This window comes from Maudiozyma barnettii (assembly GCF_903064755.1).
Source record: "Maudiozyma barnettii strain CLIB 1767 genome assembly, contig: KABA2_03, whole genome shotgun sequence".
Classification (NCBI taxonomy): Eukaryota; Fungi; Ascomycota; class Saccharomycetes; order Saccharomycetales; family Saccharomycetaceae; genus Maudiozyma; species Maudiozyma barnettii.
The window spans coordinates 381,261-397,531 of NW_024545240.1; the positions used below are offsets into that span (position 1 = coordinate 381,261).

General features: G+C 34.2%; 7 protein-coding genes and 1 non-coding gene across 8 annotated transcripts; 4 read left to right on the top strand and 4 right to left on the bottom strand.

Annotated features, from left to right (window-relative positions):
• Positions 1-481: 481 nt before the first annotated feature.
• PNO1 (Pno1p) lies at positions 482-1,306 on the top strand (the record flags this gene model as incomplete). The annotated part of the gene is made up of 1 exon (XM_041549640.1): positions 482-1,306. The coding sequence occupies one exon, from the start codon at positions 482-484 to the stop codon at positions 1,304-1,306; it is 825 nt and encodes a 274-aa protein (XP_041405574.1).
• Positions 1,307-1,591: 285 nt separating this feature from the next.
• Positions 1,592-2,593, bottom strand: SPT3 (transcriptional regulator SPT3; the record flags this gene model as incomplete). The annotated part of the gene is made up of 1 exon (XM_041549641.1): positions 1,592-2,593. The coding sequence occupies one exon, from the start codon at positions 2,591-2,593 to the stop codon at positions 1,592-1,594; it is 1,002 nt and encodes a 333-aa protein (XP_041405575.1).
• A 1,641-nt stretch (positions 2,594-4,234) lies between these two features.
• On the top strand, positions 4,235-4,306 carry KABA2_03S04070. Its single transcript has one exon. It is a non-coding gene; the product is annotated as a tRNA-Gly (tRNA).
• Positions 4,307-4,557: 251 nt separating this feature from the next.
• UBA2 (E1 ubiquitin-activating protein UBA2) lies at positions 4,558-6,447 on the top strand (the record flags this gene model as incomplete). The annotated part of the gene is made up of 1 exon (XM_041549642.1): positions 4,558-6,447. One exon carries the CDS (start codon positions 4,558-4,560, stop codon positions 6,445-6,447), a length of 1,890 nt encoding a protein of 629 aa, XP_041405576.1.
• Positions 6,448-6,611: 164 nt separating this feature from the next.
• Positions 6,612-8,765, bottom strand: SAC7 (GTPase-activating protein SAC7; the record flags this gene model as incomplete). Its single annotated transcript, XM_041549643.1, has 1 exon — positions 6,612-8,765. The coding sequence occupies one exon, from the start codon at positions 8,763-8,765 to the stop codon at positions 6,612-6,614; it is 2,154 nt and encodes a 717-aa protein (XP_041405577.1).
• Positions 8,766-9,938: 1,173 nt separating this feature from the next.
• On the bottom strand, positions 9,939-11,318 carry RVS167 (amphiphysin; the record flags this gene model as incomplete). The annotated part of the gene is made up of 1 exon (XM_041549644.1): positions 9,939-11,318. One exon carries the CDS (start codon positions 11,316-11,318, stop codon positions 9,939-9,941), a length of 1,380 nt encoding a protein of 459 aa, XP_041405578.1.
• A 1,202-nt stretch (positions 11,319-12,520) lies between these two features.
• On the top strand, positions 12,521-14,233 carry CIN10 (Cin10p; the record flags this gene model as incomplete). The annotated part of the gene is made up of 1 exon (XM_041549645.1): positions 12,521-14,233. One exon carries the CDS (start codon positions 12,521-12,523, stop codon positions 14,231-14,233), a length of 1,713 nt encoding a protein of 570 aa, XP_041405579.1.
• Positions 14,234-14,364: 131 nt separating this feature from the next.
• MUS81 (Mus81p) lies at positions 14,365-16,242 on the bottom strand (the record flags this gene model as incomplete). The annotated part of the gene is made up of 1 exon (XM_041549646.1): positions 14,365-16,242. One exon carries the CDS (start codon positions 16,240-16,242, stop codon positions 14,365-14,367), a length of 1,878 nt encoding a protein of 625 aa, XP_041405580.1.
• Between the last annotated feature and the right edge of the window lie 29 nt (positions 16,243-16,271).

Sequence of the window (16,271 nt, forward strand, 5' to 3'; positions counted from 1 at the left end):
CAGATTATAAAGTCCCAGCACACCATTCATAACCAACTCGCTTAGATAACGTGAATGACTAACCAATATAAACACCATCTATAATGTAGTATTATATATATATAAATCTAGCAATAATATAGTGTTAGATATAGAGATAGCACTGTATTTTCTCATTTTCTGGCTGTGAATCTCCGCGCGCGCGCTCTCATCGCCTTCCCACTGATTGCAACGGCGAACTGCTTCTAGCGCAAAAAAATGAAAATTTTTTCCCAGTTAATGAAATTTTGAACTCATCTCATCTCATCTCAATGCACAGTAACTTACTTTTAATATTCAAACCAACTGGCCCTAGACTACGTAAATATATATATATATATATATATATATATATATGATTATTGTATGAATGTTGTAATTGACNATATGTACAAATATTTAGCTTTGCGATAGAAGATTGATATTCACCAACAAACACCTTACTTTCACATATACAAATAAGATGGTTGCACCAACAGCTCTGAAGAAGACTACTGTTCCAGAAACTGGCAATAATGCTGCTTCTATTAGTTCAAGTAGAATAATAGGTATGGATAATACAGAGATGATCGAAGATGATGAGGATATTTTGATAGATCAAGATGACAATGTTGCAGTCTCGACTGAAAATGGTCCAACTGAAGAAATTAAAAAACAAAAAGAATCTAAAGGTGTAGTGTTTGATGAATCTGGGAAACCACGTTTTGCTCAAGCTAACAAAACTACTTTAACAAAGATTAAACTGGAGAGTAGAAAAATTGCAGTTCCACCACATAGAATGACCCCACTAAGAAATAATTGGACTAAAATATATCCACCTTTGGTGGAACATTTAAAACTACAAGTTAGAATGAATTTAAAAACTAAATCGGTCGAATTAAGAACTAATCCTAAATTTACAACAGATCCAGGTGCTTTACAGAAGGGTGCCGATTTCATTAAAGCTTTTACTCTTGGGTTTGATCTAGATGATGCTATTGCATTATTAAGATTAGATGATCTATATATTGAAACTTTTGAAGTTAAGGATGTTAAGACTCTAAATGGTGATCATTTGTCAAGAGCCATTGGTCGTATTGCCGGTAAAGATGGTAAGACTAAGTTTGCTATTGAAAACGCTACAAGAACAAGAATTGTGCTTGCTGATAGTAAAATTCATATTCTAGGCGGGTTCACACATATTAGAATGGCTAGAGAATCTGTTGTTAGTTTGATTCTTGGTTCTCCACCAGGTAAAGTTTACGGTAATTTGCGTACTGTCGCATCAAGATTGAAGGAACGTTACTAAACTTAGTTTTGAAGACAATGAAAAACATTCCCAAATAAATAAAACAAAACAAAAAAAATTCTAGCATACATTTTCTTTCTTCCTTAACTACTATTGTTGTTATGTACATTAAATAAATAGATGATATAGATAATTATATCGATAAATAAAATATATCAAATCATGAGAATGATGACGCTCTTTTTTTTAATATAAATAAATGCATTGACCATGTTACCATGTGCATAAACCCGTAATATAAAACAAATTACATACAATTCATCATATACACATATATGGATATATTTATAAAAGAATAGGTCTTGTGGATAATCTACCACCTTTGAAATTAGTTAATGCCTTATGCTTCATGTCTACTGCTTGCAGAATTCTCCAGGCTTCCTCTATATGAATAGCTTGTAAAGGATTCACAACATTATCTGGTCCATCAAATAACCTTTTTCTTTTATTTAAAGTTGTCACTTCAAATGTTAAATCCTGTGAAGCTTGTTTATTTTTTGCATTTTGACTTTGTAATATTTGTTCTTTTTTTTTCATCTTTAATGCTGTTTCTGTAATCGAGCACACTATTTCAAATGTTAAAAAACCTAATATATCAATTACATCATCATGCGGTTTACCTTCGGTCAACTGAGAAATCCCAGACCAATCCTTGAATCTTTTACTCTTACGGAATGTAAAGCTAGCTTGCCTACAATCAGACCAATGTACATACTCCTCTTTGGTCATGTTCCTAGTACGATCGTCTGCTGCTTTCAATCTCTTCAGGGTAGCAATATTCGCTTCTCTTTCATCTTCATCTAAATCATTTTCATCTTCATTATTCTCTAAAGGTTGTTCATTAAACATAAATTGTAATTCCCATGGTAGTCTAATTTGTGATTTTTTAACTTTCATCATGTTGACACCGTCTTTATCATCTTTATCTACTTTATCGCCACCTTTCTTACCATCATCATCATCACCACCAGTACCTGCACCTGCAGCACTGGCACTGGCATCCTGATCCTTAGCATTTTTACGTAGGTCTTTCCATGACAAATAGGTTCTCAAACGATTAACTTTCGCCTTATCGTGTCTAATTAAAAAAATAACATCCTCAGGAAGAATACTTTTACTACCCCGAATATGTGCTGTCTTGTTCGCCTGTAACAGGATCTCTACCACCTGACCTCTCACTATATCTTCGATCAATGAGGTTACTTCAATAGGTGGATCATTCGTCTCACCTGAGACGAACATCATCTGTTGTATCTCCACCCTGTATTTATGCTTGTTGTCTATCATGACGATGGGTGGTTTGGTACAGTTTTGAATATAAGTTTATATGTAAGATTCTTGGTTAAATGACTATTTTTCAGTTTCAATACTCAATCTTTTAACCTTTACTTAAGAGATGTCAATCAAGAGCGTTCCATACATTTAATATCAACAATTTTCAGGCTTCGCGAATAGCGTATAAATCTCCGGTATTACGAGATATCGAAGTTTTCAGTAATAGGCAGATAATGAATTCAACATAAAATAGCGATGAGCCAAATGCTAGATTTTTGGAGAGGTGTCATCTATACTTTGTAACATTAACGATATCCCATGTTAAAAAGAGTTACAGATGTTTAATTGTTCATCTTCTGTACATAGTACCAATGGGCACTGTGATTCCAACAAACACCATGTAGCGGGACAAATTAATACGTTATATAGTAAACTAATAACGTTCCACGTATATATATAACAGTACAGTCCATTGTAAATTCTAATTGTACATTTATAATTAATGGAAAAATTGAATATTAGACATGTAGAGAATCTGAGATAGAGTGTTTGCCTCTATTAGTCTCTTCAAGCTTTACTTTATTTAATTCGGACATTTTTTAATACGATAATTGATCAGTCTCTTTATATTATATATAATTTATAGAACAAATAGAATCTAACTTCGAATGCAAGTTCAGAATTCTTTGTCTTTATATATTTTTTATTCTAATCTCAATTGAGGTTCGAATTATGTTTTGTTTCATAATGCGATTAACTTTGTTTCATGTTGCCACATATTTTGTTTCATATTTTAACACGCTTCATAATAACTGTGCTTAAAGGTAGTTCTTTACCTATTGAAATTAAGTGTTGTGCATATTACTCTTAATTTCTGACAAGACATCTTCTATTTAACTGAACAAATTTTATTATATTATAAAATTAACTCATAGTCGTCTGATTTTTTATATCTTATATAAAAAAGTATAAAGTAAATTATGGAAGCAATTATACTCATAAATAAAACATTGTTTCATTTATATATGTTGGATTTCTCGTTGTCGTGATTATAAACTCACTAGGCAGTGGCGTAAGCAATCTATTATTAAATCATTGCGGGATGAACCTATCATCAGATCATAACCTTGGTCATTATTATAATATATTTCCGACAATAATCTTCTCCTTTTGAGAGTTCAATCTAATAGTAGCCTCTTTAGTGCAGAGGTTGTTTTTCTGCAATTGATAGTACTGTTGAAATGTAGCGGCAGCACTAAAACGGCTAACATTAGCTTAGCCTATCTGAAGGAGAAGGTAGCTAATATAAGTAGAATATTGAATGTACTGTACTACCGTATATATAACAACACGTGATATTTACCGCATAATGTAGTATTCGTTCCCCTTACATTGGGTTTATTGGAGAATTGTCCAACGTTACTATGCCCAAAAGATGATCAGTTTAACAACAGTAACTGTGTTTAACAAGTACTACCATTCCTAAACTAATTGTACCATCATTTAAGAATGTGTTACGTTATTTATCCCTTTTAAAAATTTAAATAAGGCAACACTTAATAGAATGGAAAACTTTTAATATTGACTTTAGGTCACGTGATCAGAAGTAATTGGCGACATGGAAAACATACATTTTTCAACAAAAGTTGAAAAGCGTCAGTAGTTCAGTGGTTAGAATCTATCGTTCCCAACGATGGGGCCCGGGTTCGATTCCCGGCTTTCGCAATTTTTTTTTTTGGGAATCTTATATATAACATCTATATGGGTTATTGTTTGTTAGACTGTTTTCGACATCATTCTTACGTTTTGCGTTGAGTAATATTGGAAATGAAATGGATGGGATAGCTTGTATTGAGGAACAAAAAACATATATATTTAACGTAGACCTGATAGTCAAAACTAAACTTAGTATCATATCGTAGATAATCTAGTGCTATAATTACCAACGGATATTAACTGATTCATTTATATACATTATGTCTAGAGACTCAAATATTACCAAAATTATTGGTGAAGAAAACCTTAAAAAATTACGTGCAACCAAATGTTTATTGATTGGAGCAGGTGGGATTGGTTCTGAACTGTTGAAAGACTTGATATTGATGGAATTTGGTGAAATTCATTTAGTAGATCTTGACACGATTGATTTATCTAATTTGAATAGACAGTTTTTATTTAGACAACGTGATATTAAACAACCAAAGTCTACTACAGCTGTGAAAGCTGTCCAGGGTTTTAATAATTCTAAATTGGTACCGTATGAGGGTAATATCATGGATACTTCTCAATTTCCATTGCACTGGTTTGGTGAATTCGATATTATTTTCAATGCATTAGATAACCTTGCAGCTAGAAGATATGTAAACAAGATGTCTCAATTTTTATCCATTCCTCTTTTAGAATCTGGTACCTCTGGGTTTGATGGTTATATGCAACCCATTATTCCAAATGAAACAGAATGCTTTGACTGTACGAAAAAGGAAACTCCGAAGACTTTCCCTGTGTGCACTATTAGATCAACACCTTCACAGCCAATCCATTGTATAGTTTGGGCCAAAAACTTTTTGTTTGCTCAATTATTTGCTGCAGATGTAGCTGTTAACAATGATTCTGAAAATAAGGACTGGGGTACTACTGATGAGGATGAAATCAAAAGAATCAAGCAGGAGACAAATGAATTACAGGAATTACAAGATATCATTTTATCTGGAGATACTACTTTGATCCCAAACATCATTGAAAAGATATTTATTCATGATATTGAAAAGTTACTGAGAATTGAAAATTTATGGAAAACAAGAACGAGACCAACTCCATTAAATAGTAGTCAAATAACAACAGACTTGATTGACAGAAATCTTGATCTAAGTGCTTTATGGCCTATTCAAGACCAGATTCAAAAATTTAGTAGCATAACCAGTAAACTAATGAAACGTATGAAAGAGGAAGATAATCATATTGAGTTTGACAAAGATGACGAGGACACTCTTGAATTTGTTTCAACCGCAGCAAATATTAGATCACAAATATTTAATATTCCGTTAAAAAGTGTTTTCGATATTAAGCAAATTGCAGGTAATATTATTCCAGCTATTGCTACCACTAACGCTATTATTGCAGGTCTCTCATCATTAGTATCTCTTCGTGTACTAAGTCTACTAGATTTTGCCAAGATAACTAAGCCAACCGACTTGAATATGGTTTTTACAGCCAAGGCAAGTAATATTTCTCAAAACAGATATTTATCAAATCCAACTTTAGCAAAACCTAATTGTAACTGTCCTGTATGTTCTAAAGTTGTACGTGGAGTCATGAACATTCAATCAGATATGTTTAAACACTTGAAGTTGAAGGATCTTATTATTACACTGTCTGAAAAGTACAATTTCGATACAGAGGAGTTATCTATTTTGGATACTACAGGTCAAAGATTGCTGAGTGATTTTGATTTTGATAGTCTGGATGAGAAAACTTTGGAAGAAATTAAAGTTCTTCCTGGTTCGGTTATATTGGTGACAGACGAAACTGAAGATAATAATGGAATGGGCTTAAAACCATTGGAATTATATATTGAAAGCAGGAAGATTGATAGCAGAAAAACAAGTGATATTGAATTACCAGATATCAAAATTCCTTTTGTTAAGATGACTACTGCGGAGGAAGAGCATAACGAAAGCTCAACGCAGGAGACTCCAGTATTGCAGACAAATGAAGTTATAACTTTAGATATGGATGATAATGATAAAGACATCAAAAAACGCAAGTTATCGGATGAATCATCAGAAGCTACTCAGAACAAAAAGAGTAAACAAGAAGAGGATGATATAGAGATTATAGAAGAGGATGATATTATTGAATTAGACTGAATATCAGATATTATATAATTTTTTATATAAATGTGTAGATAAAATTTGGGGTATTGTTGTTTAAAAGAATCATGTTTCTTAATATCTAAGAAGAAATAAACAATTTTTCTTACTTTTTATGTAAAATAAGTGTCCAGTATATATGTTTTTACTATAATTATAACCTAAGTTCTAGTTGCTGAATTGGATCTACTTGTCCACCTTTGAAACCACGATTCTCTTTTCTTACTTCTAGATGAACGTGAATCACTCTCATTACCTTTCGATGTATAACCACCACCATTAGATACAGAGCCTAATTCATCAACTGATCTGCTCTTCGTTTTATCTAAAAACATTGACATTGGTCTAACTCTGCTTGAAGAATTAGAACCAACTCTGGCTGGTGATTTACTTTGAGGTACCCTTAATAAGCTAGTTGAATTTAGTGGAGAGCTGTCGTTAGAATAGACAGGTCCCAAAGAGGAATTGGATTTCTCCATATTTGAAGCAATTTTAGGTATATCTAACCTTTTTTTAGATATTGGAGAATTTGACACGTCTCCATCTTCATCATTAGACATTAGGAAATCATCTCCTTCACCTTCAGTACCAGAATTATCACCTGTGTCACTTAGAATGCCAGGTTTATGTAGCCAAGGAAATAACTTAGTTTTCCGTTTGTTACTTGATATCACATCAGGCGGTACCGGTGCTGAACCAATTGATCGTGAATGGGGTCTAGTCCTGGTCTTTGGGATTTGTAATTGCAATGACATTCCCAATTTATGAGCATCTTGCATTTGTTTCTCTGGAGATCTATCACTAACTTTTGGAGAAGATGATAAGTTTGATAAATTTCTTTGATTTGCTGGTCTATTGGGTATATCTATCGCATTCGTTGATCCAGATCCCAGTAATGAATTTGGTGTAATGGACCTAACAGATTGTTTTGAAGAATTTCTCTCCAAATCGGTAGGTCTTCTTGCTTGTGAAGCATTATTAGGTGTAATAATTCTTGGGGTAGGTATGGCAACGTCGTGACCATTCTCTATTGAGGTCTTTTTTATGTTCCTGTCTTGTTCCTCTTTGGTAATTTTAAGCAAATTCGGTAACAATTTGTACGAGTATTCAATTAAAAATTCTACTACAAATCTGGATAGTTCATATTCCTTTGGATCCATATCATGTTGTGGATGTGATAACATTGATGGTTGGAAAATAGCAGCTAAATTTCTGGCCGTCATTAAATTCAGTTGTGATTGTCTGGCGAAAAGACTCATTAAATCAAGCAAATATATTGTTAGTTGTTTTGTATCATTTGATAACTGGATAAATAGTTCTTCATATTCTTTAATGGTAGTCTTTATATCACGGGCAAGTCTCTTCTTATGACGTTGTTTCCTCTTTCGTTTTGATTCATCATCTGTATCTTCGGCCTCTGTTTCTTTATCAGCTTCATAAGATTCGTGTCTATGAGACCTTGCAAGTACTTCTTGAGGGTCCATAGTGGCTTCCGATGGTGATGTAGTAGTTCCATTAGTGACTGGAAATGCGCCATTTTTTTCCTTGGATTTATCTTCTATGGTAACACTATTTTCTTTATTCGCGTTTGGGTGAGATACATGACGACTTAACATATGTTTAATGATTCTTGGTTTATCCTGTATGGGTTTTCTAAAACTTTCATAGAATTCTAATGGTATCAAAGGTTCTTCTAAATTATTAAGGTATCGCCTTAATAAAGATGCGACATCATGTATACTATATGCGTCCCAATTATTAAATTTAGCACCGTATGTAGGAGGAGTGGAGAAAATGAATTGTAATTCTTTAACTCTTTTCCCATTCCCTGCGATACGAAATATCCCCGGTGTCTCCAAGGCGTTAGCCTTTAGATAAGCACCACATTTAGCAATTAAAATAGGTATTCTACCAAAACTTACTAATTCACTCTGAACAATAACTTCGGCAGATGCTACGCTCAGAGATTCAGATAATGATACACCAAAGACACGACCAACAAATCCATTTCTGTCGGTAAGGAATCTGTCTCTATGATCTTTAAACTCTGCAGATCCTACACTTGTACCGAGAGCTGGTTGATCACTCTTATGAGAATTTAAACCTAAATGTGAAGGATTACGTGGTTTATTTGGCGAAACTTGTTTCATTGTCGAACTTGATATTGAACTGTATGAATATGGTCTATTTGTTAGAATGGGTCTCGGTTGAGATTTAATATTTTGTGAAGATGAGTGTGCGTCTTCAGATGTCGGAAGAGATTCTGATGAAGCACTCTTTGGGTTACTAAGTAATTGTTTCCAAAATTGTGGCATTTTTTTTTAATATGTTTCAACTGTGTACTTTTTAATGGATTAAATCGATATTCTAAATGAAGGTATATATACAAACGTGGATCTGAATAGGTTTCTAAATTTGTAAAATAAAAAGATGATAAAAAAATAGGGATTAGTAACAAATAAATCAGATAATATAATGGTATATTATATGTGAAAGCACTATTACTGATGAATGTAGGGCTTAGATTAGTTTTGTAGTATTGGGGATAAAATATGCATAAAAAATATTAAATTATCACTAATTAGAAATTTTGTAGTAATAAAATGAATTTTACTATTGAAAATACAGATATATAACCGTTAGAACGCGTTATATGATATGATAATAAGGTCTAACTATATCTCTTTATAAGATAGGTTCACGGTTCTAATTGGAAAATAACGGTTTTTTGATGAACAGAAGCTGAGGCTGTGTGTTATTAATAGCACGGCTTTGTGTTTTGATTGAAAATGTAACTTTACGTGAAGAAACTATTAAAGAAGAAAAATAATATCGAATTCCTTCTTTGGGGCTTAGAGTTTTCCTTTATCTTTGATTTACTTTAATAGAAAAAAAAGACCTTCTTTCGTTCTCCCTTTTGTTAACTTTTAGAAAGAGGAAAAAATAGAAAAAAAATATTATTTAGAAAGAGGGAAAATAATATGGGTATTGCAATGGAAGAAGTAAACTGTTGGAATTGAAGTTAAGTTTAATGAATTTGTCTACAAAATTAATAATCAGTTAACAATATTTTCTTTATACTTGTTAAAATACTTTCAAGAGTATACTATATGTGGGGTTCAACGCCATCATGTCGAAGTGTTATCCAGCTTGGTGTTCCACGATGAGGGAAACTAAATTAAATTGAAAAGAAAGAGATAGAAAGTTTTTGGTGTCCGAAACGGTTTTGCTTTTTCCACGGACGATTACCCAATCGGGGCATCTCACACAGATCGCGTGGCCGGAAGAGGAAGCGTGTTCCCGTTTTGGGGAATCTCCCAAGCGAATTATATTTCCCAGATAGGAAAACAGTAGGTTGACCGTAATAGATTATTATAATTATAATTATAATTATGTATGATATACATAGATTAAATAAACAGAATGTAAATTTAGATGGTACGTGATAGCGACATCAGTAGACTGCAGAATAAAAATGCAAGGGATCACTACTGGTTGATTTGGACGTAATTCCCAGGGAATACACCTTGTTGACCGTTGTAAGAGCCGGTCCACCATTCGTTGGCGTCGGCTGTACGTTGTACAACCGTTATTACTGCACCTGCCGGGAAACTCAAGTCACCTTGTGCTTGAGCTTGGTAATCGTACAAGGCTGTGCAAGTCTCAGCGCCTGCCATAGTCGGGGTGGCTACAGCAGCAGCAACAGGGGCACCTGGTATAGCACCCGCCATAGCACCGTATGCTGGTGGAGCAGCAGCAGCAGGTGTTGCACCATATGCTTGTTGAGCCATTGCAGCTTTGTCATCATAAGCACCGTATGCACCGGGTTGAGCCACTGTGGCACCGGCTCCGTAGGCACCAGGTTGGGTAGCCATGGCTGTTGTGTTTGGATCATATACACCAGGTTGAGCAGCCATCCCTGTTGCTGCTCCGTAAGCACCTGGTTGTCCTGCAACTGGAGATCCAGGTGGAACACTGTCATCACCACCTGCGCCATATCTTTTTCTAGTCATCTCTAATTTCGCCTTTGAATAACCAATTTTGAAATGTGTGATGGTCAACGAATCAGCTTGTTCTTCAACATTACCACGCTTCAAGGTGAATGCTTCGATAATGTCACTAGTTAAATCAAAATATGGAATCTTCATATCTTGGAATTTATTGTATAAAGTGTAAAAAATATTCAATTGCATGTAATAGAATGAAACAAACAATGGTTGAACAAATTGAGCTTCTAGACCAAACAATACGGGCAATTGAGTCTTCATCATTTCGTTATAATAATCATATTCTTGTTGTGCTACTTGCATTTCAGCCTCGGCCTTATACATTCTTTCTTCATCCTTAGCGGTAGGTTCGTCTTTCTTCTCGTATTTGTGGTAATTATTCAAACGTCTATCAAGATCTAATTTCTTATGGTTTCTTTTAGTGGCCATTTTTCTAATATACCCGATAATCTTCAATAATTCTTGACATGGTTTGACAATCTTCTCTTCGATTAACTTCAAATCAGGTTTCAAAGTCTCTTGTAACTCTGCCACCACATCTCTGTATTGTTCACTAGCTTCAATACCGTCTGGGTTATCCTCAGGAACACTAGCATTAGGATCACTCATTTTCCCTGAAATAGGTTTAAACACTTCTTCCATGGCTTTAGCAAAGCCAATCTGATGAGTCAACATCCCATTCACAGCTGTCGAGTATCTTTTAGACTCTTCACTTAACTTTTTGGTTTCATCTTCAAGTTCTTTGAACCGTCTTTCTGCATCCTCATATACAGGATCCACGGTTTGCTCTCCCATCTTGAACTTCTGACGGAAGTTTTGAGGTGCTCTCGTTATTGCTTTCGTAAAACCTTTAAAACTCATAATGTATTATGTTCGTGTATATATTCCTAGACCTGTTGTCAAAGGCTCTTGTTGCGTTGTATTCGATTGCTAAATATCCCAAAATCCCACCCTTCTGCTTCATCACTTCTTATTAATGTTCTTTTATTTATTGAGCTCAATTCAATTCAATTTACTCTATTGTCGTCAGTTCGCTTTGTCTTCTGGCTTCGCCGAGTCCCTTTTAGTAAAAGGATAAAGGGATTGCACCAGGTATAAATGGCAGTTCTAACCGACAACACCGACTGTTTCGTTTTAGGTTATAGAAGATGGTTTTCTGTAGTTGATGTGGTCTTATTAATCTGTCAACATCACAGATGTTAATTCGTGGTATCAGGAAGGCGGACCGTAGCTAGTTCAATAGATTGAGGGTTTACAGAGTTACCATTAAAGTGTCCATTTCGCTCTGTAGTCACTTTGTACGAAACTATGTTCTTCTTATTCAAAGTTGCATTCTTTAATGATATGGATATATGAGATGTATAGGAACCAGTTGCCATCATCTCTGATTGTGATAGTATATTTATAAAAGAGCTTTGATGTTTTTTCGTTTTATTTTGCGACACTTACATCGATCTCTTATCTCTTGCTCTTCAATTGCTAAGCTTGTTTAGACAACCATGCCAAAAAAAATAGCACAGGTTGTAACTTGTATAAATCGTTTCTATTTCAGATACAGTTACTATCAAGACATAATGGAAACTGGTACAAGATTTAGCAGTGTTTTTATCATTATCACACTAACTGATAATAATGTTTCCAATTGAGCCAACTGAATTTCAATGCCTTAGCTTTAGTGTACAACAAGACATAAAATGTAAAAATAAAGATATACAAGACAGACTTAGTTAAATCGATATTAAGTTATCTAGTGGCATATACATTTTTTGTTTTGAATGAATGAAAGGTATTGTTCGTTGTCGCCATTTTTATTATAAAAAAATTCCCTTTCAAGTTCCATCAAATTCGAATCCCCGAAGAGTCGGAAATTTAGTGATAATATCACCTAAGAGGCATTTCCCTCTGATACATGTAATAGCACAAGCTCAATAGCATTAAGTTGATTTGATTTGATTTTGATTCATAGTTATTAACTTCGGTTTGTTTTCTCATTTGGCCTCCCATTAGTTGAATAGTTCATCATAAAATATCGTAATCCAACTAATCCACAGTTTAAGGCATTAATGTCGAAGAAAACGAAACATCATCATCGTCACAGCTCTCAACAAAGCCATTTGGCTACGAACTCTCAATTACCACAACAAAATACCCTCCCGCATGAAGAGTTCTATTCAGATTGTTACTCGACATTTTCACAAGTTACCACCTCCACAATGAATGATATAGATCATTTACCATACACTCTAAATATACGGACTCTCACAATAATCGTTGGTGTCACTATCGGGGGGCTTCTCTTTGGTTATGATACCGGAGTTATATCCGGAGTTTTATTATATCTTAGACCATCAGACTTACACCGTTTGAGTATTACAGACCTACAGAAGGAATTTATTACTGCCAGTACAGGTATAGGTTCCTTTAGTGGGTCAATCGTTGCCTTCAAGATTGCTGACCGATATGGTCGTAGAATCACATTAGCCATATGTTGCGCAATTTTTATATTGGCATCAGTGTTGATGTCTATGGCTCGTACTTTGAATATATTGATACTAGGAAGATTTATCGTTGGGATAGCTATTGGTGTAGCTGCTCAATGTATCCCGATATATTTAAGTGAAATATCACCGGCAAGTATACGTGGGTTCATGTTAACTTTAAATTCAATTGCTATCACTGGAGGTCAATTATTATCATATATTATTGCATACTCGTTAAGAAACTCTTCTCATTCGTGGCGATATTTATTTGGTATTGCCGCATTGCCAGCTTTATTATTCATATTAATACTCGATTTCATTCCAGAATCACCAAGGTGGTTGGCTCATACGCATCAGTATGCCGAGGCACAAAATTCATTACGAATGTTATATCCCAATGCTAATTCACTTCAAATAAACTTACAACTGAGGAAATTATTGATGGCGCTTAATAAATTAGAGAGATATGGACATAATCGTCCAGAAGTAGACTCAATGACACCTTTATTTGAGAGGTCTAATAGTCAAACGTGGCCATCTTCTATTTTAGCCCAAAATTTTGCACGTACAAGGACAGATGCAAGAATTAGTAATGACGAACATTCAACAAGACCGCAATTGCAACTCTCCAATCAAAATAATAAGCGGAAGAAAATGGAACCAAAGACTAAGAGAGCTTTGGTTATAGGATGTGTTCTTATGTTTTTCCAACAGATGTCAGGTTTTAACGCATTCATGTATTATTCACCAATAATATTCTCAAAACTGGAGACAGAGAATCCTCTAATCCCAGCAATGATAATTGCTGCTACCAATTTTGTATTTACGTTTGTTGCCTTGTTTCTTGTGGATTCATTAGGTAGAAGGGCAATATTATTGTATACCATTTGGGTAATGATCTTAGGATTATTACTAGCAAGCATAGGATTTGATCATAACAACATTAACTTATTACTAGTATCCTTAATCATATATGTTGCAGGTTATGCGTCTGCATTGGGAACTGTCCCTTGGAGTTCTGTAGAGTTTTTGCCTTTAAATCAAAGGGCTTTCGGTGCTTCATGTATATCTTGTACGAACTGGTTTACAAATACATTAGTATCGTTAACCTATTTAAGTGTCATGAACTCCGTTGGTAATGAGAATACGATGTTAGGGTTTGCATTTTTTATGTTATTAGCATGGGGATTTGTTTTTGTATGCTATCCTGAAGTAAAAGGGTTATCATTAGAAGAAATAGGGGAGGTATTTGCAGATGGTATTGATGTTCATTATATATACAGGAACTACTATTGATGACTTTCGTGATATGCATGTATCGATATATTTAATGAATTATATACGATCTTCTGTTTAATAAGATCTCGAGAGCAATTACAAGTAATATATATCTATATTCTTCTTTTTCTTTTTCTATCATAATAGCTTCACATAAATGCATCAGCTATTTTCTCAGATAATAACTTGGAAATTTTCTTATTACCTGGGGCATTGCCTAGTTTTTGAAACATTAACATTTTTGCCTCTAATTGAGATGAACAGTTCCTATATGCAGTTAATATGTGATTTAAAGTGGGAAACTCGGCTTGAATCGCGACAGCTTTCTCTAAAGAAACGCCTTTTACATACATCAAAATCTGAATAGTCATTTCACCTACGGTAGGAGAATCATTTTTGCCCATAATTTCTTGAAAACAATCTAGTGTATGACAGCATTCAAGGCTTGTATGGTTTCCAAATTCTAATTGAAATTTTTCCAATATTCTGCGGTAATGATCTTGATCTTTTAAATTGTTTGGATACATCACTAACAAATTTTTCTTACTATAATTATGTTTAATAACAGTATGAAGAACGTGTAATTTTTGAACTGTTTCATTACTGTTTTGCGAACGTATCACTGAAAATCTATAATAAATGAGGATCATCCATAGAGATGTCTTTAAAGCCTCAGTCATACTAAAGACAGAACTTGCCATTGTTTCCTCTATTAAATAATATTTATTGGTACAACCAGATTTGTCTAATCTATTTTTTTGTTCCATAAATCTATTATCCTTTATACTGGCTGCTAAATCATCTAATCTTTTTCTTTCAATTATGGTATTAAGGACACATAGGAATCCTGTTTTTGTGTGTCGAGCAACCCAAATGATGTCACCTAGGGAAAGTTGTCGTACTTCCATCTTGACCCCCTTTAGTTTTAATGCATTTGAGAAATAATCACGATCTTGTTGGGATTTTACCTCACGATGATCAATAATCGGATATATCTCATATGAACCATTTTTCCATATTTCATAACTTATCCCTGTAAATCTTTTCCTATTCATATGAACTTTTCCAGTTAAGTATTTTTCATTTGCACTTGAATGTGTTGTGGAATTATTTTGTCTATCATTTATATTCGTTGTAGGAGTAGAATGTAAAGGGGGCATATTTTGTAGAACTCTCGACCTCTGAGGGGTACTTGCATTTAGGGAGTGACTAAGTTCATGAGATACATCGCTAAATGCAGAATTAAATGAAGATTCATTGTTCCGCCGTATTTCTCCGTCTTGTTTCAGCAGATCACTTAAATTAACAGTCCGTTCATTTGCTAAATCCAGTGAAATATCTAAAGTATTGGTTTTAGTGTCGTTATTAAATTCAATGCTGTCTGCCATTTTCAAAGTTTTTGCCATTTCAAGGCCCTCTGGAGTTAAACTGTATCTTTTAGGTCTACCTTCTTCCAACACCAGGGAATGTTTTAGTAAAGAACTAATAGACGACCATGCACCATAAAATTCCTTGGTCGCATAATTACTATGCATACTACCATTCGAATATTTCTGGGATATTTCAATAATTTCTTCTTTTATGCATGGTCTTCGAATGGCATTTAATTCTAGTAATCCAAGCAAAATTGCATAACCACCAGATTTTTTCTTCGGAATGTATTTTCTTTTCTTCTTAGTAGGTTGTTGCTCATCGTCCTTGTTATTACCATCAACTCTTAAGGATGTGACACTCCTCTTTGAAGACCCGGATGAAGCGTTTCTGTGTGGAGCTTCAAACGTTGGAAACTCCATATTATTCAGAGTACAATATGATTCGAGTTTCGTTTCCAGTCGTTTGATAATTGTGTCTCCAATTCCTTTTACCTTTTTTAGATCTTTTGGATGGTAGAATATTCCTTCACATTCCTGTAGGTTCGCTTTGGCCTTTGAATATGTCTTGTGGAGTTGTTCCTGATGAGGTGCTAATGTATCTAACATGCCCTGCAATAATTCGAGGTACACAAACTTTAAATTATCAGTTTCCATGCTATATCATCTGGGTTTGTCTTTGTAAT